The 23,802-nt window shown below is 36.1% G+C and overlaps 2 protein-coding genes across 3 annotated transcripts in view; one reads left to right on the top strand and one right to left on the bottom strand.

The window, feature by feature from the left end:
• RUNX2 (RUNX family transcription factor 2) overlaps positions 1-23,802 on the top strand; it is a 276,455-nt gene that overhangs the window by 35,479 nt on the left and 217,174 nt on the right. The window lies entirely within an intron of this gene.
• SUPT3H (SPT3 homolog, SAGA and STAGA complex component) overlaps positions 1-23,802 on the bottom strand; it is a 706,568-nt gene that overhangs the window by 673,288 nt on the left and 9,478 nt on the right. For both annotated transcript variants that reach the window (XM_036767517.1, XM_036767518.1), the window contains exon 2: positions 8,096-8,199. In XM_036767517.1, coding sequence (XP_036623412.1) covers positions 8,096-8,199 — 104 coding nt within the window. The remainder of the gene's footprint in view (positions 1-8,095; positions 8,200-23,802) is intronic.

The following is a 23,802-nucleotide window of genomic DNA, read 5'->3' as shown; positions in this document are numbered from 1 at the left end:
AGTTGTGATCTTTAATCAAAAACTCCCAATTATAGATAATTTAATTATTGTCCACTGTGGGCTTTAGAGTTACTTAGGTTGAGAAAACTACACTGAGTCAATACATATGGTGCTCTATAAATTCTAAATTAAAAATCAGGGTGCACAAACAAACAAGTTACACTTGTGTCCTTCAAATCTCCACTCTAAACTCTCCTCCTTTTGTTCCTATCAAAAGGAATTTGTTTTTTCAGACTATGCTTTGGGTGGCATTCCAATAATACAAATATGAGTAAACAGGCAATTTCTCTCAAACTGCTGTTCACTAACAAAAAGGGAAAAGAAAAAAAAGAAATCACATTACCAATCTGACACCTCAAAAACTATGATCACTAAATATTCAGACTATTTTTGTTAGTCTCTCATCTTTATTTGGTACTCATCTACTAAAATATCTACCTATTATAGAATTTTATAGAGAGAATTCAATATTTAAATCCATAGATAAAGAGATACTGTTGTGAATATATGTCTCATATAATAATCATCTCCGGGGCAGCTAGGTGGCACAGTGAGTAGAGCACTGGCCCTGGAGTCAGGAGGACCTAAGTTCAAATTCGGCCTCATAAACTTGACATGTGTACTAGCTGTGTGACCTTGGGCAAGTCACTTAACCCCAACTGCCCTGACCAAAAAAATAATAATAATAATCATCTCCTACTTTACCAACTGAAACTCAAGCTTTCATTTATTTGCTTCTTTTAAAACCAGGATATGGCAAACTTCTGCTCTAAAATTATAAATCACTTTATAAAACTCAATGACAACTGAGATAGTTTCAAAAATGACAACAGAAGAGATTTTAAAACTTGTTCTAAAAATAGTTGGACTTCATTTTCAGCACTAAATGTATTACTGAAAGTTATGTGTAAAACCAAGTACTTGCATATGAAATCACCTTTTCCAAATAACATATTATAATCTGAGATTCCTACTTGTCTTGTAATTTAACTTCTATCCCCACTATTCTCTTAAAATATTCACTGAAGTCACAAGTGATCTCCTAATCACCAAACCCAAAAGCCTTCTGTCATCCTCCTGGACATCTCTATAGCATTTGACACCTTTGATCACCCACTACATTATGCTAAACTACTCCTTGACTGAGAGCTTTTCATTTTTTCCACCCATGATAAAATCTAGACATTCCCCATGAGTGTCCCCTCTTCTCTTTATGCTCTCTCTCCCCAAATCAACTTTATTCATTCACTTGGCTAAAAGCTATCAGAATGACTCCCCAAAGTAAATATATAACCCTGACTTATAAGAAGATAAAAAAAATCAGAACACACATTTCTATCTACTACATATTTCAAAATGGTTAGCCCTCTGGTACTTCAAACTCAATGTGCCATAAAGTACTCATCTTTCTTTCTCTCTCTCTCTCTCTCTCTCTCTCACACACACACACACACACACACACACACACAAAACATCTCATCATTCTCCTAACTTCTATACGTTTGTTAATAACACTACCATTCTTCCAGTCGCTTATGTTAGAAATGCTGGTGTCACCTTCGACTGTGCATTTCTTCTACCCTCCATGCTTTCTCATTTGCGAAATCTAGTTGCTTCTACTTCCACAATATCCTTCTCTCTTCCTACTGCCATCACTCTACAAAAAGACCCTTATTATCTCTCATCTGAATATTAGCCTCTTAAGGGGTCACAAACTCTTCAGTTATCTTTCACAATGTTGCCTAATTAATCTTCCTGATGCATAGAATTGATTTTGTCACTCTATAAACTAAAACATTTCAATAGGTCCCTATCCCTAATGCCAACAAAATAAAGTTCAGAATTCTTACTCTGGCACTGAAAGTCCTCCACAATCTAACATCAGCCTGCCTCTTCAGCTTTTCTTAATACTACTCTGATTCACATATTTCTCACTTAAGCCAAATGGATGGTGCATTGTTCTACAAATATAGTTTTCATTTTACTATTTTAGCTTATAAGACATCACAAAATCAAAAAATGTTACAGTCAAGAAGAACTACAGAGATCATCTACTCAACCTCCTCAAATTTACAGATGTAGAAACTGAGGCACAGAGAGATGAAAGTACTTTCCCAAAATCACACGCAAGTAGATAGCAGAGTTAGGACCAAAATATGGTCTTCCAACTCCAAGACCTATCCTTTAGACCACAGTACATTCATGAACGATGTAGCATTTGAGCTGGGTCTTAAAAGAAGATTAGAAGAGGGGTAGAAATAAAGGCAAAAAGTGGGCATTATCGGCATTCACATCATAAGCCTTACCTAGAAAGCCCACTCTGCCCGTGCACTTGATTAACTCAATCACAAACCTTTTCTTCTTCAAGGTCTGATGTTGATACCTCATGAAGAAACTATGTTTTATATTACAGTTAACTATAATATTTATCTTCTATCTATCGTATTAGGACAGGTAATTTATTTAGCTTTCTGTTTCCCTCGTCACCTAACACAGAGTTTTTACACATAGCATCTATTTCATTTGCCTGTTGAATAATGAATTCTCAATATTCGTCATAACATTCACAGCAGGAGGGCTGGCCTTGGGATCTGGAAGTACTGAATCTGAATTGAACCCCAGATACGGAAGAGTCATGTGACCCTGGCCAAAGCACTTCACCTCTATCAACCTCAGATTCCTAACCTGTAAAATGAAAGTCTTAACAGCACTGCCTCATAGGACTGTTGTAAGGATCAGATGAGATAATGTGTCTGGCACTGCAAAAACCTTACAGCTCTATCTAAACATTAGCATAACTATTACTATTATAAGCAATACCTAAATAACTAAATGATATTCTACAAGTTCTTTTAAACAAAAAAACCTATTACTTTACAAATTGCATAATACAGATCTTAACTAATTTTCTTTAGTGGAAAACTGTAGGATATGATGAAGTTCCATTCTTCCTGGTTCTCAAGTATGTGACAATGTTTACACAGCTACAGGACTAGATGTGAAATACAGTGAAATATTTTCAACCAAAAACATTTTCTCCATGTAAAATTGTTTCAAAAGCTGGAAGTATTTTAATAAGAGTGCCATTACAAAAACAAAGTGACAAAATCAGTAGAGTCCTAATTTCTGAAGTAGGCTTAAGAAATATTTATGTGCTAATATAAAATTGTGAATTTTTGCTAAATTTAAAAAATAATACTAACAAGATATGAGTCACCTACATTATGTACAAATGTGTCTTATAGTAAAAATAGAGAAGTATTATTCCATTGTGCATAATTATTTTCATATATGTATATACGTAATATTTGCTCAAAGAACAAGTCTTATTCACTCAAAATGTTTTAGTTGTATGTCCTATCTTCATTTTCTTAAAGGAGACACTGAAAGACGTTTTAAATGTTAAGCTCTTTTTCAACAATACAGCCTACATTTCCTATGATAAATTCTTACAATCTGAAAACAAATAACATTTTTATATGAATATCAATATACTATAACTTCTTGATGTATGTACTGTACTTAATATATAAGTGAAGTAATATCTAGAGTAAAACACTTTTCCCCATTAAGATACATTAAAATAACTGAGGTACTGTATATCCATTTCTAAAGGTTGGTAACACCAGGCTGACAACTGCCATCAAATCTCTAAACCTCATTAGGCTACCTTGATGAAGGTTCCCTGGAGAAAAGTTCTAGTTCAAGGAACAAGAGGGAGAATTTAATTTACTTAGCTAAATTCATTCTCTTTTCTAGGTGATCTTCTGTAAGTCCTATACTTATATAATTTAAAGAGCTATTGCCTTCTTCTCTTCTTCCCTCCTCCTCAGCCACTCCTTACCTAATTCAAAAGTTCCACAAGTCCTTCTTGGAAAATGATTTTACCATAGGGTATTTTATAACATAAATTTCAAAGATGTAAACTCTCCCAAACGGGGATAGGTAAGGGGGAATCATTTATAGAATCAAATATCAGCAAAACAAAAAGAATCACAAACTACTTTAAAAGCTTGTATTTTCCTATACTAAATAATCATATAATAGCGTTCAGCTAAATATGAATTGTAACTCAGTCTTCGAAATTCTATTAAGAATCAAGAGAAAAATCTGTCATTTTCTGACCGGAGTTTAGCCTTAACATGTCTCCATTATTTCAAATTATAATTCTCCTCTTACTTCCCCCAAAATTACTTTTATCAACATGTTGATAAAATTTCAATTAATCCCTATCCCTATCCAATTAAGATATTCATTTTAAAAGTTAACTTCAAATTATATGCTTTTTAATACATACAGTAACTCTAAGTAGTAGTCACTGCACTCACTAGGTCTGAAATAGATGTCCATTTGTTTCATATACACAGCCAATAATGACTTATGCTCAGAAAATTATCCAGGTTTCTTGATTATGAAGAAATTTGCAAAAATATATTGTGGAATTTAGGAAGGAAAAAATTTGTTTTTAAATTGCCCTTCAGTACGAGCAACAAATTGTCTATATAAAAACTAAGGACCGACACCTGAATACTTTACAAAAACAAAGCACTAGTGGAAACTTCCTTTGCTTTTACATAAAGTTTTTTATAGGTTTCCCAAAGTTTTCCCTAGGACAGTGGAAAAAGTACCGGATTCTGAAAGTTGAGATTTAGGTTAGAAGCCAGGCTCTGACACTTACTCTCTACGTGACCTCAGTCAAGCACTTCACTTTTCTGGACCTCAAGACTTTCATCTGTAAGATGAAGGAGTTTAAACTGACCTCTGAGGTCTCCTCCAGCTCTACAGCTATGATCCATTTCTAAAATCATAGGACACTTAAAGGAAATACTACACAGAATCTCAGAATCACAAAGACTATCAGTGTTAAGGACTTCTTACACATCTAAAGCACCCCTGACAAGTGAACCTCCAGCCGCCTCTACTTATAGACTTCCAGTGTCCAGTGATAGGAAGCCCACTACCTTCTGCCTAATCCACTTCTGAACAGTTCTAATTATTAGAAAGTTTGTCCTTTCGTTGAACTGAGTTCTGCCTTTCTACAACTTCTACTGCAAATCAACCCTCTAAAACTAAGCAGAAGAGAGTACCTTTTCTACATGTCCTTCAAATACCTAAAGATAGCTATCATATCCTCCTCTTCCCCCTTCCCCAAGTCCTTTCTTTTTCAGGCTAAACATTCCAGGGTCGTTCAACCTACCTTTCCATGGCAATAATCAGTTTCCACCTACTTCTTCTAGGTATACTCTGATATATCAAAGTCCTGCCTAAGCCCAGAATTAAACAGGACCACTAAATATATAAATTCTAATACCTTAAAAATACATTATTCAAAGCAAACACATCTTACCTAGCTACTATATTTCCATCTTTACTCTTATTTTCTAAATATTTCACTTATTCTAATGATCTCTATTCATAAGCCCCACAAAAACACAGCAATTAGAATAAACAACATGAGGATTCCAGCTCACTCCTCCAATAATCTAACATCCTAAAATCTCAAATTCATTACCTAATTTCAAAGGACTTCACATTCCCTAAAATATTTAGAGTTACTTGAAGACCTCAGGGTTTCTATACAATAGAGGGGCACTGAGTGAGAAAACTTATAGAAGAAGATACACAAGAATGTGTCAGGCAGCAGTATGGAGCCCACCGGTGTACAACAGTGTACAAATCCTTTATTTGTAGATTTTCTTCCCTAAAGCTTTTGCAGATATAACCACCATACAGAGAAATTTTTATCCCTTCCACACCCAACTTTATGAGGATGCAAGAAATGTGATGTTGTAAAATCCACAACAAAATACCTGGTAATAGCAAAAAGAAAAGCAGAACTAAAACCATTTAGACTGATTCTGATTCACAGAGCAGTTTTTTTTTTAAATATCTCACCATTTAAAAATTTAGAATTAAAATTTTCTGGAGTGCCAAGTTTTAATCCATTTAATTTTTACCATCTGCTGGTTCTCCAGCAACCAAATGATGGGTGCTTCAAATAGAGAGCCTGTATATTCTCCTCTTTCAGGTTCCCCTAAGATTCAAAAAATTCTTTCATATTTTTCAAATATAACTAAATATAATTGGGGGAAAGATATGTATAAGAAAGAGTGTATTTTTTTTATCAGACCTATGACTTTATCCATGTGAAAAGCTTTCAGTGAGGAAACTTCTTCTCTATAATATGAAGTCTCAGAGTGTTGCTTGGGTCACTGAAAGGTTAAGCAATTTGCCCAGGGTCCCACAGACAGTATATCAGAGGTGGAACCTGAACCCAAGTCTTGCTGACTCTGAGGCCAGCTCACTATCCACCACCTCAAATTACCTCTTCTGTGTGTATCTTTAAAGTTAAAAGATACCCATATCTAAAGTAATGCTGCCCCTTCACCACAATGTCTATACTCTTGAGCATTTTCCCACAGAGTAGAATACACTTCTTTATCATATAATCCTAGAATATAAAACAGGGTCACACAGGCCAACTAGTTCAATGCCCTATCCTAGCATTAAATTGCTCCAGTTACTAAAAGCAGTCCCAAATGCTGCTCATCAGTAATATAAAACAAAGCTGTTTTATGGGTTGCTTTTGTTTTGTTTTTCTAGGTAAAAAATACAACTAAGTTCTGAATTCCGCTGTTAAAAGGTACACTATTTTTTAAAAGGCCTATCTTAAGACTTCATGAACCTTAAATGGGGCCTGAATGACCTAGAATTTTTACACATTAGTATTATGAATCAGAACTGTAATAATGTTATAGTAGCAATGTTAGAAATGCAATTAAGCTATAACTGTAAAAACTCTTCAAGGATACTTTTAACTAAGGGAGAAATGGTAGGAGAAGGAAAACGACTTACGTAGTGCCCCAGAATAGCACTAAGAGTTTTACAAATATTTATCTCATTTGATCCTTAAAACAACCCTGCAAGGTAACTGCTTTATTATCCCCATTTGACAGTTGAGGAAACTAAGGAAAATAGAGGAGCAGTATTTTACCCAGGGTAACACATCTCGTAAGTGTCTGAGGCCAGATTTGAATTCAGGCCTTCCAGACTCCAGACCCAGCACTGTATCCACTGCACCACCTAGCTGCCTCATCAAGCACCAAGGCTACCCAAATATGACTACAACAATGTCTATATCACTATAATACCATCTCCAGGTACAGTCAACTAGAAAATGCCAAACAACAAATCCTAAATTCACTTTATATTTAATTAATAATCATCACTACATGAACTCTATAACTAAGCTATCAATTGAATTCACAATGTCTAGCCTTCAAGGGAAACCATTTCATTTTCAGGAATTAATACCTCCTTTGAACTGACTGACAAATTGTGAAAAATTACCCACAGAAAAAGAAATCATTTTGTCCTCTTTCCAAAAATCACATGAAATAAAAACTATGATGCATAGGCAAACAAACATTTAAGGGGAATAAGCATCCCTGCCACCAAATCAGGAATTACTTGCCTTGGCCAAGGCAGGTTGCAATGCAACAGCAATCAAAGAAAACAGCACTTTAGGAAAGAACCCTTCATAATTATGTAGCTTCTCGATTAGAGGCTTCTTAACCAAAATTCTAAGCTATGATATGTAGTGATATTATCATAATTAAAAATTTTGGATTAATCAAGCTTTTTATGATTCAGATGCCATTAAAAAAACACAAATATTTCTCTGGTTATCTTTTGTAATCATAAACTTAAATGGTTTCAATTTCAACTATTTCAGAATATTTGAACTTTCTCATAAATGCGGAATCTATAACATGCATGTTTGTTGAAAAATTAAAACAAAATCCTTAAATGTTGAAACCAATTACAAGTCATAATTTGTCAACATTAATCATTTATATTAACTTTTTCAGAGTAGAACCAAGTGTTCATTATAATCACATAAAGGAATATTATAGATATGCAGTTTTAACCTACTAGAAATTTATTTTAAATGTAACAATAAAGACTATTCAACATGGTTTTCTTTCTTAATTATTTCCAAACTTATTTTTCAATACCTTCTTTTTGTTAGCTCTATCTCCTTCTCAAGTATACTCTTTAAATAGTTTCAAGTTTATGTGGATACAATACTTACATCATACTCTGCAGTTCAAGAGCAAAACTCGTTGATTTCCCTGTGGCTCTTCCACTACTTGAGGTAGCAATAGCTGACATCGGGCTAGCTGCAGTATTATTCATCTATATAAACAAAAAGAAATAACAAAACTTGCAAAAGTGTCTTAATTGTAAATAAAAGCATATGAGGAATGGTAGCAGTTTTAAAACTTTTAACATGAAATGTTTTAAAATCCTACTTAGTAGGCAGCTAGGTGGCACAGTAGAGCACTGGCCCTGGAGTCAGGAGGACCTGAGTTCAAATTTGACCTCAGACACTTGACACAGTAGCTGTATGACCTTGGACAAGTCACTTAACCCCAACTGCCCTGCCTTCCCCCCTCCAAAAAAAATTATTAAAAATCCTACTTAGTATAATCTACAAAAATCCTTCTTTGCTCATCAACACAAGAAAACTAGTATGTCCTATTTTACACAATAAATGATGATAACTACAATGTTCATTCAAGAAATCAAGTATCCCTTAAGGATTTGATACAAAATTCTTTTAGGTAAGGAATGCAACTCTGTAAGACTAAGTTGCAGAACAGTTGCTTGCTATCTGTATTGGTAAGGAGAGTTTACATCATATCAGATGCCAAAGCTTGTTTCTACTTTACAGTATCTCTTCTTTATACTCTCTCTACTCACACAGCCACAACTCTAGTTAAAGATCCCTCACCTCCCACCTGGAATATCATCATAATCTTTTAATTAATCTCTGCATCAGATGTTTTGCACTCCAATCCATCCTCCACTCAGCTGACAAAATACTTTTCATAACATCTAGAAATGACCATGCCACTGCCCCCCTTACTCTGACTTTTTAATTAACTTGCTTTGTTTGGTTTTTTTAAAAATATTTTCATAACCATATTTCCATTTAAAAACATTATTCTGAGTAATATTATTTACATTGTGGCTTTAAGGTTTACAAAGTACTTTACAAATATTATCTCATTTTATCCTCATAACAACCCTACCAATAAGAGGTATATGCTATTACCTTCATTCAACAGAGGAAACTGAGGCACAGAGAAATTAAGTGACTTGCCCAGAGTCACACAGCTAGTTAAGTATCTGAGGCCTGATAAGAACAAATATACAAAATAAATACAGGGTAATTATTTGGGGGTATCAACTATAGAGTTTTGAAAGAAACTAGGAATTCTAACAGGTAGAGTTTAGGTGGGAGTATATTCTAGGTATAAGAGACAGCCAGTGCAATAACATGAGAGCATGGAGATGGGAGATGGTACGCCATGTGTGGAAAACAGCCAAAAAAAAAAAGAAAACCCAAGGCCAGTTTGGCCAAAGTATAAAGTGCAGGAAAGGGAGTAGTAAGAGTGAGAAGACAAGTTGGGGCCAGGTTGGAAAGAGCTTTAAAAGTTAAACAGGAGTTTATATTTGAACCTAACAGCAATAGGGAACCAATGGAGTTTATTGAGTAAAGAAGTGAAAAGTTCAGATCTCCACCGTAGGAAAATCATTTGATAGCTGTGTGGCAGATGGATTGGAGAGGGCAAAGACTTTAATTAGGGAGATTAATCAAGAGGTTATTGCAACAGTCCAGGCAAGAGGTGATGAAATAGTGAGCATGTGAGTAGAGAAAAGAGATGGATGTATGAGATTTTGTGGAGGTAGAAATCATATGATTTGGAAACAGACTGGGTATATGGAGGTTAGAGTAAGATGTGTAGGATAATTCTAACACTATATACCTAAGGGAATGGAAAAACCAAAGTGTCCTATACAGAACAACTTAAGTTCAAAAGTTGGAAGAAGGGGATTGAGAGAAAGATGAGTTTTTTGATATGTTTAGTTTAAATGCTAAAGAGACATTTAGTCTGGACTATCCAAATGACAGACGGTAATGAGCAACTGGAGCTCAGGATAGAAAATAAGGCTGGATCTAAAGGTTTAAGAGTCACCTACATATAGATTATTATTAATTATTATTATTAAACCCATGGCAGCTTATAAAGTCACTAAATGTGTGTATGTGTGTGTGTGTGTGTGTTTTTAAAAAGGTATAAGAAAACTGAGTGGGGGGAGGAGAAGGAAGGGGAGAGGAAGCTTTATGAAGACTTCTAAATGCCAAACAGAAGGTTAGCTTATTGAATATGGGAATGACACAATCAGACCTGTGCTCTAGGAAAATCATTTTGGTGGCAGAATAGAGCATGGATTGTAGTAACAAGAGAGTTGTGGAAGGCAGACCAACCACTACCTTACTGCAACAGTCCAAGCATGAGGTGATGAGGGCCTATACCAGAATGGTGGCAGTATCAAAGAGAATGGGGAATATTTGAGAGATGTTGCAAATATGAAATCAACAGGCTTTGGCAACAGATTAGATTGGATATGGGGAAAGGAGCATCTAGGTTTTGAGCCTGGGCAACTGGGAGGTGTCTTCGACAGTAATAGGGAAGTTTGGAAGGGGGAGGAGGTTTTAGGGGGAAAGATAATTAATTCTGTTTGGGACATACTGAATTCAAGATGTCTACTAGACATCCAGTTCAAGACGTCTGAAAGGCACTTAGAGGAATGAGAATGGAGATCAGCAGAAAGGTTAAGACTAGATAGGTAAATTTTAGAATCATTAGGATAAAATCCATGGGAACTGAAGAGATCACAAAGTAGTGTAGAGGGAGAAGAGGGCCCAGGACAGTGCCCTGTGGGACACTCAGAGTTAGTGAGCATGACCTGAATAAGGATGCAGAAAAGGAAAGAAAGGTCTCATAGACCAAGAGAAAATGGTGTCATGAAAACCTAGAGAAATGAATTGCGGAGTCTGAGTACAGATTGAAGGAAACTATTTGCTCTCTCTTTTTATTTTATTTTATTCCTGGTTTTGTTTCATCTTTCTAATGGTTCATTTCATTGATTATAATTGTTCTTGACAACTTGATTATTGGGAAAATAAATTTAATATGAAGGTACATGTAGAACCTGTGTCAGATCACATGCCATCTTGAGGGGGAGGGGGAAGGAAAGGTGGGGAAAAAATTATTTGGAACTCATAAACTTCTGGAACTGAGTGTTGTAAACTAAAAAAATAAAATAAAATAATTAACTAACAAAAAAAATCTAGAGAGAAGAGAGTATCAAAGAGAAAAAGGTCACTGACAGTGTCAAAGGCTGCAGAGCAGTCAAGAAAAATAAAGACTGAGAAAAGGACATTAAATTTGGCAACTAGGAGATCACTGGTAACTTTGGTGAGAATAGTTTCAATAGAATGAATGATAAGGTCTGCAGTTGGATTGTAGGAGGTTAAGAAGAGAGTGAGAGAAGTGGAAGTACCTGTCTTAGTTGGGTATTGAGCCACAATGGGCAAAAAAGATACAGCATGATAGCTAACAGGGATAGAAGAATCAAGTGAGGGTTTTTTGAGGATGGAGAAGACATGTGGGCAATTGGGAATAGAGAGATTGAAAATAAGTGAGAAGGCAGTATGCAGAGATTGAAGATAATTGAAGGATGGTGACAACAGAGGGAGCATTCTGTTGGAGAAGACAGGATGGAATAGGATCATTTGTGCAGATAGAATGGTTAAGCAAGGAGGAAAACCACCTATGCACGTAAGACATGGGTAAAGGAAGAGATAGTGGTGGCAGGGCATCCAAGTGTTGTGAGATGAAGAAGAAAAGATCACTATCAGCAAATAGCCTCAATTTTTTCAGTAAAATGTGAACAAGGATCTCCACTGAGAGTGGGGGGAAGGGAGCCACAGGAGATTTGAGGAGGGATGAAAAGGCAAGCAACTCACTGGCTCAGACTGGTGCAACCTCTAAACCCACCATACTGCTCCCTCCCATTTTTTTTATTTGAGGGCATAGTTTGTACTACTCCATCTGTAAATAATGCTAGTAATAGCTCTGCCGTCTATCTCTCTTTTCTTTACCACCAAATTTTTCCCAGAAACACACTATTTTATTTCTCCCACTATCTCACCATCCACTAACTCCTTAACCCCCTGTAATCTGGCTACCATCCCTACTATTCTACTGAAACTCTTTCCTGAGAGATGAGCCCACCTCTAGGTTGTCAAATCCGATTATTTAATCTCAGTCGTTTTACTGATTTCCCTCCAGCATTCCATATGTGCTCCCTACCATCACACAACCTCTTAATCAAAATGTTATCCTCCTTTGGCTTCCAAAACACAGAACTCTTCTGGTTCCTTCCTTAGTCCTGTACATCTCCTCCTTTGAATCTTCTTTTTCACACCTCATTCCCAAGAAGGCTTCATCATTGCTCTGATCTCTTAGATTCCTTGCTATCTATGCTCTCTCCCAGGAATTCCATCTTCTAAAGCTTTAGCTATTTCACTGTTGATCCCTGAACTCGACATTTCTATCAGCTTGCTGGATATCTCACGTAGATGTTTCACTGGCACCTAATATTAAGTCTAACGTGTGACTTAAGTTTCCGGCTCCTAATTCTCTTATTTTGGTTCATTATACTAACATATTCCTGTAATCGAGGCTCAAAGCTCTTTGTACAATCAATGAACCTTCCCACTTCTCCAACTTCAAGTCCCTAAGTCCCATGAATTCTACTTCTGCATCTGTCATCTGCCCCCTCTATTGTTATAACCATGGGGAAAATAAAGTTGCCTTACCACAAACCACTGGAATCGTCTCCTGCTGCTATCTTTGCTTCCAGTCTCATACCCCCATCCAATTCAACTCCCATTCTCTTTCTAATCTTCAATCTCTCCCTCTCTTCATACCCATCTACAAGCATGCCCATGTCTCCCACATCCATAAAATAAACCTTGCTCCATCCCCTCTATCATTAAAATGTCTTCACCTTCTCAGATAAATTCCTTAGAAAAGTTATCTAAATTCAGTGCTTTCACTTCTGTTCCACTCAATGTCTTCCAAATTCTTTGCAATTTGGCTTCTGATATTATTCAATTAAAATTGCTTTCCCTGAAGTTACCAATGATCTTTTAAATGTCAAAGCTAATGGCTTTTTCTCAGTCCTCATCCTTCTTGAGTTCTCTGCAGCCTTGAACATTGTCAATCACACTCTTCTGCCTAATAATCTCCAGGTTTTCATGACATTGTTTTCTCTCCTGTTTCTCATCCTACTTCTCTGACTGATCCTTCTCAATCTCCTTTGACAGATCTCCATTTACATCATGCTCTCTCACAGTGGATGGTCCCCAAGGCTCTATGTCCTGGGGCTACTTCACTTTTCTATCCTGTCTCACTTGGTGATCTCATCAGCTCCCATAAGTTCAGTTATCATCTCTATGCTGATGATCCCAGCCCTACTCTCTCCTGAGCTCCAGTTTCATATCACCTTTTAACATCTAAACTGGATATCACATCTGCATCTCAAACTCAAATACATCCACAACAAAAACTCATTTTCTTTCCCCTAAATCCCTCCCCTCTTCCCAACTTTCCTACTGCTTGCTACAGAGGGCACAACCATCCTCTTAATCACCCATGACCTCAGTGTCATTCTCAACTCCTCACTCACACATCCCACATAGCCAATCTGTTATCAGTCTTGTCATTTCTTCCCTCACAACATCTATTGCATGCACTCCCTTCTCTCCACTCAGACAGCCACAACCCTAGCACAGGATCTCTTCACTTCTAATCTGGACTACTGCAACAGCCTGCTGGTTGGTCTCCCTGCTCAGGTCTCTCCCCACTCCAAACTAATCCATCTTCCACTCAGTGGCCAAAGTCATCTTCCTAAAGTGCAGGTCTGATCATGTCACACCTTCCCCTTGCCCAATAAACTCCACTGGTTCCCCATCACCTCCAGGATCAAATATAAAATCCTCTGTTTGGTATTTAAAGCCAATCACAACCTAGCCCCTTCCTATCTTTCCAGTCTTCTTAACACTTTACTCCTCTTCATTTATTCTATGATCCAGCTACACTGGCCTCACACGCAACACTCCATCTCCTCTCTCTGCCTTTTCAGGTTGTCCCCCATGCCCAGAATGGTCCCCTCCCCATCTCTACCTCCTTACCTTCCTGGGCTTCTCCAAGACTCAGCTCAAATCCCACCAGTTTCAGAAAGAAGGTCTTTCTGGGTCTTTCCCCACACACACACACACACACACATCTCCCTTTTCTCCACTATGAAGTTACCTTTCATCTACTCTATATAATTTTGTATGTACATAGTTATTCACATGTTGTCTTTCCCATTAGATTTTGAGCTCTATGAGGGCAGGAACAATGTTTCAGCTTTTCTTTGTACCCCCAGCACTTGATAGTGTCTAGTACGGAGTAAGTGCCTAATAAATGCTTACTAACACTTCTGACAAAATCACAACTTTTTGGTGCAAGTGTTTCACATCAGAACCACTGATGGTGAAAGGAAAGTATCCAACAATACTTTCTTGAAGCTATGGTCATCCTCTCACAAATTATTTAACTTACAAATCAAACAGGTGTATGGCATTTTCTTGACAAGATGAGCCAATAGCTCATCAAACTCTTTAAAATAATTATTTCCCAGGACTACAACTGTGTTTGATGTTTGAGATAATTAGCTTCTTTGGATATTAACTTCTTTACACATCAAAGTCCTGTCACTCAAATGCTTTATTTCCTTTCTTCCAGACACTAAAAAAAAAATGTCAGTCAAAAGCAGAAGCACTCAAGTCAATTTTCTCTAATAAATACAGTTAACATGGAATTGAAAACCTACTGTAATCTTCTCAACGGGTTAATGTCCTACAGTTGTTATAGCTTTCCGATTGAAATGCAGCTGTTTGCCATATTCTCCAAACTGAATTCAGATGTGCAGATTGGGGCACAGATTATTTCAACATGCAGTAGTTTAAATATGAACCCTACGACGGAAGATCGGTTCTGATCAACACTACTTGAAACCAGTCATTATGAAAATATTTTATCTAGTCACTTTTGTAAATTTTCCTCTGAAGAAATCTAGCATTTGTGTTTTAATTTAAAAGAACTGAATTTTTAAAGAGGTGGTTTTTATACTGAAAATGCTGCAGTAAAATAATTTTATTTTATTAAATTTAGACTATCTGAGCAGTTGATTTAGCAAACATACCCTAAATATATTATGACTGCATTAACTGGCCACTCTACTTTTGATGATTAATGTAGCCTGGAACAAAGATGTGTAATCATAAAGAAGTTTTAAAAACTTAAATATATTAGGGCCCTGATTCTCAGTTTTAGCTATTTTATACTTCTCTTTAACAACAACAAAAAATAGATCAAATCTGTCTACCCACTCACTTATTAAGAAATAATGCATATTATATGCCATTATTTTTCTTTTAAGGTGGTGTGAACATATGAACCACTCTTGAAGTAAATTAATTCTGTAGACCTACATAATGGCTCTATTTTTCTACTATAATAGAAGAGACAAGTCCCTTCTTAACATAACTTGAACTTTGCATGTGATTTTTTAAAAATTATGCCAAGTGTTTGATAAAACATTCTTTCTTCCAGAAACTTCTAAAAAGAAAGGAAACCACTGTAAAGAACTTGGTAAATCTCAATCAATGCTACATAAATGCCAGCTATCATTATTATTATTATTACTATTTCCTAGTTCTGTTATGTTTTGTGGACAACTAAAAAAATTTGGGCCCAAAATGTACTTGTCCTATTGCAAAAATCACAACAAGCTATCCATATCATTGAGTAGTCAAGAAGAACACTTTTACAATATCTACTCATGCCCAGAATAGTGGTAACAATTTTAGCTTGCTAAATTACTGAATATGAGCATAAAGGCCTCCATCCCAGTAAAATAGATCTCACTGTAGGAATAAATATGTGATACACATAAATTAATACAACTGTATCACAAAATCTACTTGTGGATAGTTAATACTTCAATGAAGCTATACAATGCCTGATTTGAACACAGTCTCTAAAATAAGACCTTACATTACAAAGAATAAAAATCATTACTGTTATAAATAAGTAGATATAAGATGCTTTTCTGAAGATTTCAAATATAACAGAAGGGAGCAGTAATATGGATAAACATAATAGTAATCACTTCTTTAGTTTTGGAATTATGTCGAATACATGCCTCCTGGTTTTATTTTCTTATGAAAATATTAAAATTATTTAATCCGTCTAAATATGTCACAGCTCACCCCTCCCCCAAATCTGGCTTGTTCAAAATTGATCTTAGAGTATAACAAAAGTAACGATAAAAAATGAATTAAAGATCTATACTTAGCTGAGAGAAATTTCAAAAGCAAAACCCTTCAATAAAAAATGTTTTACATAATAGTTTTGTGTCATTTCTCAACGCACACCTGTATTTATTTTTCTTCAATACATATATCATTTTAAACATGTACCCTATATTAAGGGCAGCCTATATTCAGCCTAAGAAGGTAGTCTTTATTAAGTGACCATATGAGTAGAAGGTGAAGACAATCAAAAGTTGCAAGACATACTATGAAACAGGCTCAGAATTTTAAATTTACTGATAAGCCAAAAAGCTGAGATTATGATTACATTATAGGTAAAAATTAATAGTTGTTGAGCTTTCCTTAACTCACAAATCTACTAAGAATCAAATTACATAATAAATGTGATAGCATTTGAAAAATGAAGCATTTTAAAATATATCAGCCCCATCAATCATAGACTGTAACTCTCTATAGGTATTAAAATTAGAGGGAATTAAATTTAACTTGTGATTTAAACAAGTGGCTAAAGATTTCAAATGGCCCAAAGGATAAATACTAACTCTCCTAATAGAATTAGAAGAAACACTGTTTTAAAATAATGTCTAAAGATCTTGCTGTACAGGAAAACCACTGTTTTCACCCATATCCTACACATTCATTTGCACCGTTATTTATATTCTTCATCTTAGAATATCCCCATCCTGCCCTTTCTGTATACCTATCCAAACTCTCTTCTTCGGTAAAAAAAAAAAAAAAAAACAAAAAAAAACATAGCTTTGAGGCTTTTTATTTTACCCATTTCCCCCGTCAAACCACCACCTATTTCTATCTATTGCAATTAACATTCATGGCAACATTGTACCTGTCAATAACCTAGGCTCATCTTTGACTCTTGTTTTCCAATACCCCTTATATTCAGTCACCAAGTCCTATAACTTTTTCCTTTGAAACAAATGTCACTCAACTCAATCTTTTCCTTTCCATCTGTGCTGGAAACACCCTAGTCCAGTATCTCACTAGAAAAATAACTTACCTGGTCTCTCCCTACTCCAAATACCCTTATACAATGATTATAGATTGACTTTACTAAGATACCAGTTTAATTAGGTCACTCCCCTACTCAAAAATATCCAGTAGTCCAACTCTGACCAAAGAATAAAAATCAAACTTCTAAACCTGAGATTCAAGTCTTTCTACAATCTAGCCCCACCTATCAAACCTACTCCACTTGACTCAGGAAAATATCCAATTTTTTTTTTCCTTCTCTTCCTCACAGCTATAATTTCTTCATCCTTCCTTTTCTTATTAATGGCCTGGTTAACCTCTTCCATGAAGCCCTCTCTGACTACTCCAGCCCACAATATGATCTCTCTTTCCTGAGCTCTGATAGTGTGGAATGTACAATTCATTTTTCCTACTTATATTATTTCCAGGAAATATATATATCATCTCCCAATGAGACAGTGTTCTTCTAGTGCAGTGACTGTTTTAGTCTTCTCTTCTATCTTACCCTGGTCCTAGAGTTTAAGCACAATGCTAACCTAAATGTAAACCATTCAAATACCTATTCAACTGAACTGACAGAAGCTTTTTGATAAAAGGTGTTAAGTCACACAAGGATGAGAAATTAAAAGTATAAGGAAAAGCATGGATTATTTTTGAAGAAAGAAAATAAGTACAATTAATATTACAATAGGCTACATGTCCTATGCCTATGATGATAACTAACATTTATATAACACCTTAAATATACAAAGGATTTTTACATATATCATCTCATTTAATTCCCACAGCACCTCACATAGTAGGTATTACAAATATTACTATCCTCATCTAAAGATAAGGACACTGAGGCTCAAAAAGCCCATGCTCACACACTGGTATTTTGAATCAGAGTTCAAACCCAGTTCTATCAAGACTCTTAAGTCCAGTACTCTTTCCAGTATTTTCATACAACACTTAATTTCTACTTAAAACCTATACACAACCAATAAGGATGTTCAGAGACTTATAGATTTGAACTAAAGGTAAATCTTAGAGGTTATCTAGTCCAGAGGTGTCGATCACACAGCAGGCACACACAGCCCACAACACACCTGAGGGCAACCCAAACCAGATTAAAATTTAATTGGAAAATATTAACAAAATAAATAAAAATACAATAAAACATAGATAACACTACATTTTTTAAAACTTTTTTTTGGGGGGGGGGAGGCAAGGCAATTGGGGTTAAGTGACTTGCCCAAGGTCACACAGCTAGTATGTCAACTGAGGCCAAATTTGAACTCAGGTCCTCCTGACTCCAGGGCCAGTGCTCTACTCACTGCACCACCTAGCCACCCCAATAACACTACATTTTTAAAATTAAGTAGCCATACAGCCCTCAGGAATACTTATATATGGCTTAGTGGATCCATTTCTATTTCAACTTGACACCACTGATCTAGTCCAACCCCTTCGTTTTACGGGGGAAGAAATTAAGGTCCAGAGAAACGGCTTGCCCAAAGTTAGATAAAAAGTGACAGTTGCAATTTGAACCTGGGTTATCTGACTCCAAATTTGGCAATCTTTTCAAACATACTATTTCTGAAGTAGAAACTAGTTTCTGGAATGGAAATTATAGGAACCTTAGAAGAAATTGATCATTCTTCTATCTTTGAAAATGTGACAGGGAAAAAAAAGGAAAGCCAGACACAGTCAGATCCCTAAATTTGAGAAGAGCTTATTTCAAAGGGTTCAAAGAAAGAATTAGTGTGATCTTATGGACTAAAATTCTCTAAGGGATAGGAGGCTCTCAAAAATTATAATTTGAAGCCAAGAAGTGAAACAATTCCACTGAGAACAAAGAGGAGTTTTCAAAAGAGAAGAATCTGAATGTATAGAGTGCTAAATTCAGAGTCAAAAGACCCGGGTCCAAATCTAGCTCTGCTTTTTGCAACCCTGTGACCCTGGAAAACTCACTTCATTTCCCTGGCCTTAGTTTCCACTTCTGTAAAATGAGATGGGGGTATTGTTCTAAATGATTTCTCAAGTTTCCTCTAGCTCTAAATCTATGATCCTAAGATTTTATAAAGACATATAATGAAGATGGAGACAAGGGTAGGTAATGAAAAATGAATAAAAGCAGGGTGCAGTCTTATAAAAAGAATAGTTTGGGGACTGCTAAAAGTTCAGAATCATCTGAGATTAGTAATAAACACTAAGAACCAAGAAAGTCCATACAGTGACACCGTGAACAACAACAAAAAAAAAAGATAAGGGAATTAAGATCTGTCTGTTGCTGAAGGGTATGGGAAGAACTGGAAAGAACAGAACAAAAATGGCAGATAAGGAGTTGACAACCAAGATAAGTAAGGAAATGTTAAGAGAGCACCTAATTACCTCTGATGAGTTCAGATTACCAGAGACGACCTACAGCCCAGAATAACAAGGGGACTAAGGGACATGATTACAGAGCCATCTGTGATAGTCTGAAAGATATTTCGAGAACAGAGAAGTTCAACAGTACTAGAAAAATATAAATTTTGTCCCAATTTTAAAAAAGGAGAGAAAGAGCACAATCATAAAACTATATGCCAAATGAACTTGCTTTAATTTCAGGTAAATCTGTATATTATTCAAGGGACGGTTTTTGTTGTTCAGTCATTCCAGTTGTGCATAACTCTTTGTGCCCCATTTTCGGATTTTCTTGGCAAAGATATCAGAGTGGTTTGCCATCTCCTTCCCCGGCTAATTTTACAGATAGGGAAACTGAGGCAAACAAGGTTACATGACTTGCCCAGGGTCACACTGCAAGTAAGTGTTTGAGGCTGGATTTGAACTCAGATTTTCCTGACTCTAGGCATGTAGTTCTTATCCACTGTAGCATCTAGCTGCCCAAACTTAGCTTTGATTTCTGGCAAAACTCTCTATTATTAAAGGGATGGTTAATGAACATCTAAGAAAAGGAAACAGTGATGACAGAAAGTCTATAGGCTTCATCAAGGACCTTTGATGCTAGATCTCATTTCCTAGTTTTAGATCAGTATATCAGGAGAATGCTAAAATATAGTTTACCTACATTTAAACAAAGTATCTATTTATTTCGTTATTCTTGTGGTCACGATGGAAATGGATGTGGGCTAGATTATAGTAAAATCAAGATTCAAAACTGGTTGAATGACTACACCTAAAGAATATGGTTCAATTTAAACTTTAAGTGATATCTCTAGTGGAGTGCCTCAAAGATTTCTCTTGGGCCCTGTGCTATCTAATAATTTTATCCACCATCTGAATGAAGGCAAATATAATCTGTTTATCAAATTTAAATATGACACAAAATTGGAAGCAAACAATAATACAATGGACAAAAGAACCTGGTTCCAGAAAGATCTTAACAAGTAAAAACAATGCGATGGGAAAAAAATTAAGTTCAAAAGCAGAAGATGGAGAAGTTATAATAGGTCATTGAAAAAAAGATATAGGGGTTCTGCACATCTGGAAATTCAGTCTAAGTCATAAGACATTTCAAGGCAGCAAATAAGTTAAGAAAAGCTGATGTTGCACCAAGAGAAGTACTGAGTACACAAGAAGAAATGCCACTGCACTCTGGCCTGATCAGACTGTACTGACAGTATTGTGTTTAGTTCTCAACAATACATTTTGAAGAGGATATTGACAAGTCTGGAGATCAAATAGAATGGTGGCCTTAGACAACGTTTTATGAGGATCATTTGGAGGGATGTTTAGGTAGCAAAGATAAGACTCAGCAGGGACATGAACAAATATTTAAAGAGCTGTCATGTGGAAGATGAACTCAACTTGGTATCTTTAGCCTAAGAGAGGAGAATTAGGAGAAACTGGTGAAAGCTGCGGAGATAGGTTTAGGCTTGATGTAAGAGAAATAAAAATTCTAATAAAAGAATCAAAATAATTCCTAATTATGCAAACTAACTATGAAAAAGTGAAATGGAATGCCTCAGAAGGTATTAGGTTTTCCCTCACTGGAGGTTTTCAAGCAAAGGCTGAATGACTATTTGTTGGAATGGAAACGTCAACCCCAGTTAATTCTAGTGCCTTCCCTCTGTTGATTATTTCCTATTTATCCTGTATGTAGCTTTCTTTGTGTATATTTGTTTGCACATTTTCTTTATATTGTAAATTCCTTCAAAGTAGGGATTGTCTTTTGCTTCTTTCTGTATCCCCAGAGTTTAGCAAAGTGCCTGACACCCAGGACAAACTTAATAAATGTTTACTATTTGATAGAAGATTCTTACATAGTATCAAATTGGACTATTGGGGTCTATGGTCTTTTCCAACTCTAGACTGCTGTAATTTCTGAGACTGTAGACATTATAAGACCATACAGAGTTTCATACCAGGCTAAAATATTCAATATTTGACCATGCTTAAAAGGATATTTTATAGTGTTAAAAATTAGGTGTGAGAATAGTTGTTAATACATAAAAACCATCTTAAAACATTTTAAAAATTTTTTTATATAAAACATCTTATTCTTAAAATTCTGGGATTTTTCTAGATATATTTAAGAAAAGGATAACATCTATTATATTTTTAGTGCAATGAGAAATTTCCAGGTCCTGCAGGAATGAGGGGCTTGTTTGAAACAGGCAGAAGAGAGCATAATTGGAGGATGAGCAATCTGCCAGATTCCCATTTGTTCCTCAACCAAGGTTTCCTTGATGTGATCTAGGTCTGAGAGAAGGTCATGAAGTTAGCAGGGCTGGTCAAAAAATGGACAGTTCCAGTTATCAGAAATCAAGCACCTCACTTCATAGATTCTAGTGCTAGAATCCATAGCTCAGAAGCCATATAGGGAGATGGTGTAGCTCTCCCCTTTTTTTTCTTTTCTGGTGAAGACAGCTCTTTTCACAAACAAAGAAACTGAAGCCCAAAGAGAAGCAATGGCTTTCTCAAGTTGAAACACCTGATTATTGGTAGGGCCAGGACCAGAACCTAGTTCTTTCAACTTAAAATTCAATAGAATCTGAATTACACTTGCCTCCTAAAAAGGTCATTCAGCAACAGCATTCCAATGACCACTAGAACTGGATGGGACATCAATATCATCTGGTCCAACCAACATCCTTCATTTTACAGGGCGTACAACTTGACAGTGCTTTACTAATGACTCTGAAGAAGTTGCCACTGGACTTTAAACTGAGGAGCTGCCAACATTTGGTCACAAAAAATGAAGACTCCTGATCCATAGATTAGATTATGAGCATTTCTTTTCTTCATGTCCAGTGTTGAAAGAGCCACCAAATATCCAAGAAGTAAAAATGTTGCCAGAATTGTCTCCCAAAAAAGTAACAATCACAACACTAAGCAGAAACACCTGGCAAAGGTACCTCAGTGCAGATTTTTGAACAGTGGAATTTCTCATACAGGTGTTCTAGGGCACAGGAACTAATTATCAGGGCTCCAAATTACGTGTGCTTCTGGTCATAAATATAATCAATGGAAAAAAGAAATCCCTTTCCAATGATCCCTATAATTCACCCTCAAGTTTCCACCAAAAAAAGATGTGTCCAGGAAGGGCAGTGACATTGTCATTGAGGAAAAGCAATTATTTTCAAGTCTTTCCAATATAGATTAGCAATATGTCAGCTACAGAGATGAGCTCAGCAATCTCTCTTCCTAAAAAAAAGAACCAAGTAATTCAAAAAGTAAGAGGAAGAGATGATAGTTATTTCACCTCCCTGAGTAAGTAAAAGCAACAAAAACCCTATAGACACAAAAGGAGAAAGAAAAAGAGGTCCTGGCCTATATGTTAAAAGCAAAAGGCAGAAGAGTGCTTGAAATATATCATTATAGTGAAAAGTCTGCTTTCCTAGAGCTAGAAAACAGTAGACAGTCCCTCAGGATTCTGCAGGTTATATGAAGTCTTGCCATATGATATGTGTCTTGAAGCACTGATTATTCCAAGCAGCATCACTTAGAAGAAGAAGGCTTGCTTGTGTAAAGCTGGAGGAGTTTGGACTGAGAAGTTTCAATAATTCTGGTCTTGCACCAGACAAGGAAGTTTGTGTCCACCATATGCAACCCAAAGCAAAGCAGTCAGGGAAGTAGTGAAGAATAGACTTCATACATTTTTAAAGAAGGTTAGAGCAAGAACAGCAGAGAAAACAGTCACTGGAAGTCATGAAACAAAAAAAGTATTATATCTTTAAGAAAACTCAAAGGAAGCAAAGACAGGGTGTAGTAAATAAAGTTCCACGGCAAGGGGAGAAGCAGAGGTGACCAAAGGAAGATAAAATCGACCCCAATCACTGTCAAGGGTAAAGTAGAAATGGCTTTGGTGAAAGGCTTTCACCCATGCCGTGGAGCATGGTCACGGTCACAAGGATTTAGGATCAGATTAATCTTTCCATCTATCTAGACAGTGATTTGGGAGGGGCAATGTGGACTGTTCTGGTAAGGCACTTTTTACTTGTCTAGAGGAAACAGAATCAATAGCAGAACTGACTTAACCTGGAGATGATCAATGTGATCTGCTTACCCCTCACCTCAGC

The sequence above is a fragment of the Trichosurus vulpecula genome, chromosome 7, assembly GCF_011100635.1.
Source record: "Trichosurus vulpecula isolate mTriVul1 chromosome 7, mTriVul1.pri, whole genome shotgun sequence".
Taxonomy (NCBI): Eukaryota; Metazoa; Chordata; class Mammalia; order Diprotodontia; family Phalangeridae; genus Trichosurus; species Trichosurus vulpecula.
Note: the sequence above shows the minus strand (reverse complement) of the source record. Positions and strands in the feature narration are given on the sequence as shown.